At 42.1% G+C, this 9,599-nt stretch overlaps 1 protein-coding gene across 1 annotated transcript; it reads left to right on the top strand.

Annotated features, from left to right (window-relative positions):
- Positions 1-288: 288 nt before the first annotated feature.
- Positions 289-6,493, top strand: LOC138615623 (rho-related GTP-binding protein RhoU-like). The gene is made up of 4 exons (XM_069689374.1): positions 289-297; positions 4,095-4,209; positions 4,454-4,512; positions 5,945-6,493. Exons 1-4 carry the CDS (start codon positions 289-291, stop codon positions 6,431-6,433), a joined length of 672 nt encoding a protein of 223 aa, XP_069545475.1. The 3' UTR covers positions 6,434-6,493.
- The last annotated feature ends 3,106 nt before the right edge of the window (positions 6,494-9,599 follow it).

The following is a 9,599-nucleotide window of genomic DNA, read 5'->3' on the forward strand; positions in this document are numbered from 1 at the left end:
TCAGCTGATCTCTCTCTTTCTCACACATCCACCAAGGGCTGTCTCCCCATCCCCTTCTTCCCCCACCCTCAACCCCCCTCCTGCACCCCCCACCCCCCTTCACCATCAGCTGCTTCGTAAGTTGGAAATCCATCATTGTGTTTAAAGACGGTGTTCGTGCATGCTGCTCAGCCATAGCCATACACACACACACAAACACTTATTGGGGTGTGTTGGGGGTTGGAGGGGAGGGGGGGGGGGGTGATTGGTCCATGAGGTTTTCAGGGGGGTTGTAATTCACTGATTCACATGCAGACAGTATTTCTTGGTGGTGTTGGTGGAGGAGGAGGGTGTGGCAGGTGGGTGGGTCTGGGCTTTAGAGATGCTGGTTGGTGGTGATGGTCGTGGGATGGAGGAGAGAAAAGGAGGAGGAGGGGAGAGGCACGGGGTGATGGGAGGGAGGAGGAGGGGGGGTTGCTGCGGCTGCCGGGGTCAGGCCTGTGTGTCCTGGGAAAGTTGGGTTCTCCATTTAAATCTGCACATGTTGTGGCCTTCTGGTGGCTGCGTGAATGCGCACGGTGACAGATGGCCCCGGCCCATAACTATAGAGTCCGAGCACCCCGGTCCCCCCAGGGAGAGAGAGAGGGAGAGTGACAGAGAGGGAGACGGAGAGAGGGTGCAGGGGAAGAAGAAGAAGAGAATGAAGCGCTCAGCTGATCCCATCAAAAAGAGAGATGAGGGCCAGAGGAAAGGCAGAGCAAGGAAAAAGAGGAGGACGAGGAGGTGTGTGTATGTTTGTGGTTTTGTATCTATGTGTGTGTGTGTTAAAGGGGGGGGGGGGGGGGGGCTTAATCCCAAACTCCAAATTGAGTTAATGTATTTGCCTGGTCTGCATGCTCCAAAAGGAGGCCCGGGGTCCCCAAAGATTCTGATTAGGTGTCTGGTTTATCAGATGTTGGCGGATGGCAGGGAGGGGGCTGTTTGTACATGAGTAGAATAGCAGCTTTGTATGTTGTGTGTGTGTGTGTGTGTGTGTGTGTGTGTGTGTGTGTGTGTGTGCGTGCGTGCGTGCGTGCGTGCGTGCGTGCGTGCGTGCGTGTGTGTGTACAGGGTTTATGGGTTTGTGGTGCTGTGCCAACTTCTGGAGCAACCCGATGTCTCCATTCACAGAGCCGGTAGATCTCTGCTAAATTTTCACTGACTCTTTGTTAATCCTGTTAAGCAGTGATGTCAGCGCCTGGTTAAAGTTATTTTTAGCCGTCAAGGAGACGTGGGACAGTTCACTCTTTTACGTCTGTCTTCAAAACTTTAGTTTTCGTCTTTCAGAGGCATAACAATTTTGTAAACCCAGGGCATATTTTGCTAACATTTCTTTAATGGGGTGTTTGGATAAAGACATGGTTTAAAGTTGAAGGTTAGAAGTACCTACTGTACTTTTAGGTAGTGCAATATGTCATAGAGCGTCCTCGTGAGATGAGAGTCCATGTGTTCACTAGAAGTACAAACAAGTGCGTGGAACAGATTGATGTGTAAATAATTTATGCTTATTAAGAGTTATTCATGTATTGCATTTTATTATGCAGGATCGGACACACAAAACACTCAAGAGAAAAATAAATGCATGACAAGTGCATGAGTGCATAAGTGCATGACAGAGGAGTATAGGTAATAGATGTGACAAGAAAACCTCCCCAGTTGATTATCAATATTAAGATGGTTACTTTTTGAATAACACGTTTTCTGAAATGTTATGTTATAACATACAAATGGGCGTTATCTATTAAATATGTGCTAACTTGTACACATTTCTGGAATAGAAGTCTGAACATTGGATGAAGCCGGATTCAAATTTCTTGTTTAATTTTTGCTGACATGTTAGAGTCAAAGGTTTTTACAGAGGGAAATTTCTTTTTATCTTTTTATCACGCCATAAATCAGAAAATACTGTCAACATGCATACAAAAAAAAAAAAAAAAATCAATTTTCACAATGTTTTTTGGAATAAAATGTTATAAGGCTATGAAGGATATGTGATCAAAACTTTTTCAAAAAATAGAGAATAAAAAAATGGAAATTTTGTGTCTTACCTAAATAAAATATTTAGTAATAGAAAAGAGACAACACAGAAAAACAACCTTTTCACTTCCTTTTCCATCTTGTAGACTTACATGTCTGACATCAACGTGCTTCAGTCATATTTAAATGTAGGTTTCAGGTAGAAATTAGTGCGATGAAGTAAGGGAATATTCAGTGGGATACTAAATCTAAACACTAAATCTAACTAATACTAAATCCGTTTCTACCAAAACTTTGTGTGACCATTCCTTTTATCCATTTGGGTGGACTGACAGTTCCATGAAGCAAATCATCATAGACACACTCCATGGAGTAAAGGTGGTGCCTTGCTCCCACTCAGTGGTGTTTTTGGTGCTGTTTAATGCATGGCAACACATTCTGCCTCCCACACACGCACATCAGCACACACAAACACACACAAATGCACACACACCACACAAATGCACACAGCCTCTGGGAGAAGTGACACACTTCACACAAAGGCACCGGCTGGGCTTTGTGATGCTTTTTGCTAACCTCGTCTGTCATTACAGAAGAACATAAGTTTCATTACTTTATTAGGCTCCTGTAACTCTGATATAACATGGAGAATCAATCCTAATCTTCAGTAGTTAAGGTTCCTACCTGAACAGATAAAGAAGAAAACTATTCAAAAAATGGCAAAACCAAAAATAAATAAAGATATTTTATGTAAATGATCAGAGTATATATCATATTTCATGTCATATAATTATTCAAATAAATTCCTTATATAAAAGGGAAATGTGTCTCGGCCACTGGATAGATATGATGGATGTGTCAAGCTGCTTGCCGCAGGACTATGAATCTGTATTTTGTTAATGTGCCTGAGGAATTTCTTGCTTAATGAGAATAACAAAAACAAAATGTAGGTGATTATTTCCTGTTTTTTTTCCATCCTCTGTATTCACTGCAGCCCCCTCTCTCCTGTTTTAATGCTTTAACCTGTTCTCAGCTTCAGGCTTCCTAACCCTTTCCGTTTATGTGTAGAAGCAAAATGCTTTTATGCTGTTATGTTTTCATGAGAAATCATGATTCATGTGTTGCCTCCAGTTTTGCTCCTTCAGTCGCTACAGCTGACAATTCCACCACGAGGGGGCGTCACAACACTTCCACTCTTCTCAATATTTTCCTGCGAGCAGCCTGGTAGAAGTAAAATTTGGGGTTGTTTGATTAAATTGATAAGAAAGGGTAGAAACACTGAGGAAAAATAAACAAAAACAAACAAAAATATTTATTTGTGACTGTCATTATTGACCGTTTTTTTTTAGTATCCTATTATCCAAATTTATTCATTAGAGTGGGCAGATTTTGTCTGAGGATGCTGGAGAGATTTTGTATGGTCTAATCATTTGAAAACCAACCCTTTTATTTTCATGGGTGTCTGAAATATTCAAAAAACAAATACAAAATATATTCATTTATTGTCTCGCTCCTGTTGCAGAAAGAGGTTCAAAAATGTCAAAATATGAAGATTTAAGATTTTATTTCCTCTTTTTATTTGACTGAAGAGGGAGCCATATTGTATATATTTACTCTTTGGGATAAAGGTTTTTATTAAGCTTAGTTCATTTCACTTGGAAAGCTCTGGAGCTTCATATGGTGCCCTGCTCGGTAATAAGCCTCTTAGGAGGCTCGACCGCAGCAGATGTAGCGAAAATGCCAATCAGGAGCGTCTGCTGAGCAGAGAAATCTCTGCCACGGTTCACGTAAAACTCGCCTGAATGCTCTTTTGCGCTTTAGATGTTCAGTTGACAACACAAACATCAGCCGTCAAGACGATGGAGCGAGCAAGGAGTCAGCAACAAATCTAAGCCGTCAGAAAAACCTAGAAACCAAATCCTTTCCTGTCCACAGGCCGAGCCATGCTTCCTCAGGATGTTGGGAAACAGAAGTCCCGCCGTGTGTCGGACCTGGTGTGCGGAGGAGACTGTCCCCAGGCCCAACCTCGGCGTTTAAAGAACCGGGACTTTCCTCTGAGCGTGAAGCGCCGGCGGTCTGGCTCCGCACCTGAGCGCAAGGTCAACTGCGTCCTGGTGGGAGACGGCGCGGTGGGCAAGACCAGTCTCATTGTCAGCTACACCACCAACGGATACCCGACAGAATATGTACCGACAGCGTTTGACAACTTTACCGGTAACCTTTGATAACAATGTTGCTGATTTCGCAAAAAAAATTAAGAACAAAAAAAAAGAAATATTCTCACAAGGAGGGAGAAATGTGGCTTACAGTAGGCTATGTGTTTTATAGGCTGAGTTTCCGACCCGAGCTAAGTTTTACAGTTTGTCGATTGTGCCCATGTAGACTCCTTTATCTCACTGAGAGACTATAGATGAAGCGATCGCTACAGAAACAATTTAACATAAGCTGATCTTCTCAGGGATGGTTGTGGTTGACGGAAAACCGGTGAGACTGCAGCTCTGTGACATGGCTGGACAGGTGAGAAGCACCTTTTTATATTTAATCTATTTTAATTAACATACCTTAACATGTACCGGCTGTATAACATGTATATGCTGTAGGCACAGTGACTTTATGGAAGTATAACCACTGAGATATTATTTCAACCTCACTCCTTTCTTCCTCACACTGCCGTGATAGAAATGGGGGCTGGTTGATGGATCAATTAATGTAAGTCATCACTGATCAGGAAGTAGGATAGGCCTAGTTGTCAGTCATTCCAAAGTTAGCAGCTCTTCCCATGTTTGTGTTGGCTCCTTTAGGACCCCTTGAGTTTGAACTTGCCCTCCAGTCCCGAACATCCCTGCAACCCCCATAGACTGTATCGCCCCCTGCAGGAATAAAGTTCGTTTGTATTTCACGCGTTTCGCTCCATCTATATGCTCCATCGCCCTCTTTTGGTTGAGTGGGGGTCTTTGCAATAAAAGAAGACAAATTTCCTCCAGCATCCTAGCTAAAGGAGAAGACTTTAGAACTTTCTGTACAGCAGCCTTTTTTATACTCTAATAATAAACTTATGGGACAAAATCAACAATCAGTCTGTTGGAGGAGGTCAAGATAAAGGATTGGTTCATCCAAATTATGAGACCCTTTTCCAAAAACAGTGATCCACAAACTATGACTATGAATGGATCTCCCCACTGATATTTTTAATTGTGACCCACTCAGAAATCTCAGAAACTATTTAAACCAACTATTAGCATGACCAGATGTCAGTGGGTGAAGGGAGAATTTTGGGAACTACATTAACATTAGACCACGAATGCCGTTGTCACATGTATAAAACCTTTATTTCATATGTCAAAATGAAGACAACCGGATAGATGTCAGAGTGGTGTGGAGATCAGGCGATGATCTAGGATAAGATAAGGCTGGCAAATATTCTCAATTTATTTTACTGTTAACAGATCTTTATCCCTCTAATATGTATTATCTATGTATATACTGTATTTTATTCCTAGGTGCCATGCAGCTCTGTTGTTGTTCAGTACTATTCAAATCAATGAGTGACACATCTTGCCTCCATTGTGGTGCCAAATGAAGAAGTGTGGACAAAGCTGAAACAGAAAATAATCCTGAACAAATGTACTATTTTCTTCTGCTTGAGCAATGCCTGTTAAAAACAAGTGACAACCTGTTTTACAAAATTACGGAGTTTCTTTAAAAAACCAAAACATAACTACATATTTGTGAGCTATAAGCAAAGATGTACATCGCCAGTGAGAATGAATGGATTTGAAGCTGAGAACCACAAACAGGAGGTCGGGAAGTATTGAGAAACAGACTAACAATGTTATCCTTTTTTTATGGGATTAGTTGCAAATTAAAAAGACAGAATAACTCCACCCTCATCCTGCGAAGTAACTGAGTTGATTCTAACCTGACTTTCACTGTTTCATTATTCTCGCAGGACGAGTTGGAACGCCTCCGGCCGTTATGCTACAAGAACGCTGATGTCTTCCTTCTCTGCTACAGCGTGGTGCGTCCCTGCTCTTTCCGTAACCTGACCAACAAATGGGTTCCTGAGATCCTTCAGCACTGTCCCGGCGCACCCTTGGTCCTGGTTGGCACCCAGCTGGACCTGAGGGAGGACGTCCAGGTACTGATCCACCTGGCACAAAACCAGGAGCGGCCGGTTGGTACTGAGGAAGGTCAGCAGCTTGCTCAGGAGCTCAGGGCAGTGAGTTTTGCAGAGTGCTCGGCATTGACCCAGAAGAACCTGAAGGACACTTTTGATTCAGCCATCTTGGCCAGCATCCAGCACATAGACAGTGACAGCGTCCAGCAGCAGAGGTTGACTCTAACGAAGAAGACTCCTGATAAGATCAAGAGCCTCTCAGAGACCTGGTGGAGGAACATCAACTGTCTGATGGGAGAGCAGAGCTGTGAATTCAAATGAACAGCAGCTGCGTGTGATCATGTTTGCAAATACCTTGATTGTTTCTGCCAGGTTACAGAAGGGGCCAGATGGGTGAGGATTATCACCACACATGACCACACGACAAATCCCACCACGACTTCAAATAGCAGGTTAACAAACGCAAAGGTTACTTGTTAAGATCCCCACGCTGACAGGGAAAATTCCCTGATGGGTCCAGATTCCCTGTCAGCACTTTTCCTGTCAACACTTGGAGTGACCAATCGAACAGTGAACATGAACATGATCTTACTTGTAACAATGTGTTGTGCAGAGCCGATAAGAACAGGTGTAAAAGATCAGGTGGAGCCATTGAAAAACTGAGAGCTGTCCAACTGAACAACACTTTGTAGTTATAACAGAAAAACTGGCTACAAAAGTGGATTTGTAGTTGTATGTTACTGACCTACATTATGCTGAGGATATACCGTACAGTATCCAGAGACTTTGAGTCCAACACATACTGAAGAATGAAAGGTTGGACATATCTGCCTCTGCTGCATCTGCTTTTAATCATGCACTTCATTTCAGTACGAACTTGCTGGAGTGCCCCTCAAACACGCATCACTACACTCGGACCCTAAACTGTCAACTGCACAATGGCCAACAGAGGAGGGAGGTGAACTGTTCAGCAGGTTCTGATGAATCCACTAAGGGACAGGTTCAGCTGATTCATTTGAGTACAAAAACTCACAAAGATATTCAATAAGGTTCCTGAAATAGTTCATTAAAAGTCCAGAATGTAAATGCCCTTCCTACACCATCAGTGAATGCTCCACATGAAATAACATTTGCACTGCAGATCACCTGGTCTACAGCTGGTAGAATAGTTTCTCACCTGTTCTCACCTGATTTTTTTTTTTTTTTTTTATCTTCGCTGTTTAGCATTTGTACTGCTAAATTGTATGTGAATAAGGGGAAATAAGCAGAATGTCAGAGTAATAAATACTTTTTTTTGAACTACTCACAACTTAACATGGAGGTCTGTGTTCAAAAAATTACCAGATTCCTTCTGAATTTGTCTTGACGATGTTGATATCACCCATCCAAGGGCCATTTTTAAAACCCAACATTACTAGTAATTTGTATGACTGTCAGTTTGTGGATAATTTATTTATATATATACTTATTATTATTTTGACTGACATCACTGATCATTGAATATGCTTAGAAGCTTTGATACAACTTTTTTTTTTAGATGTACGCAAGACCACTTCTTTTATCAAGAAAGTAGTTAAATATCAGAGATATTTGCTGATATGACATCAAAGATTGAGAAATCTGAAGGGAAAACACTCGAGAAGCATTTTCCTGCAGAAGAACTGTGCGCGCGTCCCATAATCTCTGCTCTTTATCTTTCACCAGGCAAAAACAGGACATGTTGGAGGGTTAAATGAGATCAAGTGTTGAATGTCTCATCAGCTCTCTGATCCGCCTTAACCAACTTCTGACCGTGCTAGACCTGATAAGGTGAACTTGCATGAATGAAAATGTATCTTTCCCGCAGAAATCTGTTTTGAAATCAGGCAGTCAGAGGTGGAGTGTCTTCTGGGTTAATGGGGTAATACAGAGATGACCACTTTGCTCAGTTGTCCTCGTTGATTGAGAGTCGGCCTGGTGAAGGCGCCTCCGCTTGCAGTCTCTCCTAATAGAAGCAGACAGGACCACCTGGACTGGATTAGACCAGCAGATGGAGCCTGATTCTCTCACCACGGAAGCATCACCTCTCAAGGAGCAGGAGAAGCAGATTGATCCACTTTCAGAGGTTAATCGCTTATGTGATTGCTTTCTGTAAGTAAGAAAAATCATCATGGCACTTCAGGTTGCAAATGCCTTTACACACACACACACACACACACACACACACACACATGCACGCACGCACACACACACACACACACACACACACACACACACACACACACACACACACACACACACACACACACACACACAGTGTACTGATTGACTTACTCTAACCCTATAACTGAATGGTGTACATTTTGGGGACTTGCATGTGACTTTCAGTATACCATGTGTAAAATGTAAACATAATCAAACAAACAAGACAATGCCAACTCAACGAGATCATAAAATTGGATTTATTAATCTGAGGAATACAAATATGTACTTGGTGTGTTTCTTTAAAGGTATCTTATATCCTAAGTGTCATAACATTTGACTTAAAATACAAACTATGGGTTGGCATTAAATAGTATAAATGCAGGTAAGTGTGATATATTATTAAGACATGACAAAATATGGTAATTAAAGACCATTACATAATGTTAGATACATAGTTAGTGGACTTAATAAAAGAAACAATAAATACATGTGAAATTAATTATCAAGCAACTTTCAAAGCTGTTTTTCACAAAGTAAGTGAATAATCCCGTCACAAAAATCAGGTAAAATTAAACAAAAAAATTAAAATGTGCGTAGTACTTTTTGACTTCAGACCACTTGAATTTAAATATTTTCTTAATTTTTTGCCATTTATGACTTTTCAACAGTAGGTTTCCCAGAAACATGCTGTCCTGTCTGACCCTGTGTGTTTTAACCTTTCTCCTCTCCTCCTGTGTTCTGTCATTCCCCTGTTTGTTGTTGTCTGCCATGTGCTTTGTGTTTCTCCAGACACCTCCCACTTCCACTCCCCTGATCCATCTGTGCAGCTCCTGGCAATCCAGTTAATCACCTCCTGAGAGTATATCAACCCTGGTCCTGCACTTCAGTGTCATCAGTCCGTTCCGTCTTCTCACCCGGTACCACACTGGGTTTTTGAGCCTCATTTTTCCTTGTCTGGTTCTGACCTCAGTTTTTGTCTGCCTGCCTCAGCAACCTGCCAGCGTGCCCACAGTCTACCTGACCTGTCCCCTCGTCTTGCCTCGGACTTACCTGTTACGCCTCTGTTTCTCCTCTTGGGTCTGCTACCACATAACAGTACCCCCTGAAATGTGATGCTTTATCTCAAGGGGCTATCCATTGATAAACATATTGTAGTCTTATGTTCAGACCTGGTTTGTGCAGCATAAACCAGACCACAGGGACATTTCAGTATATCAACACCATTTGTGGATTTAATGGACTATTTTTTTTACAAGGGCAGAATGGTGTGAAGTAGTTTGTTTTGCGTCCCACTTGTGAGGAA

The sequence above is a fragment of the Brachyistius frenatus genome, unplaced genomic scaffold, assembly GCF_029030835.1.
Source record: "Brachyistius frenatus isolate BFR_SWC_R1_liver_20210118 unplaced genomic scaffold, ASM2903083v1 Contig_7, whole genome shotgun sequence".
NCBI classification, from domain to species: domain Eukaryota; kingdom Metazoa; phylum Chordata; class Actinopteri; family Embiotocidae; genus Brachyistius; species Brachyistius frenatus.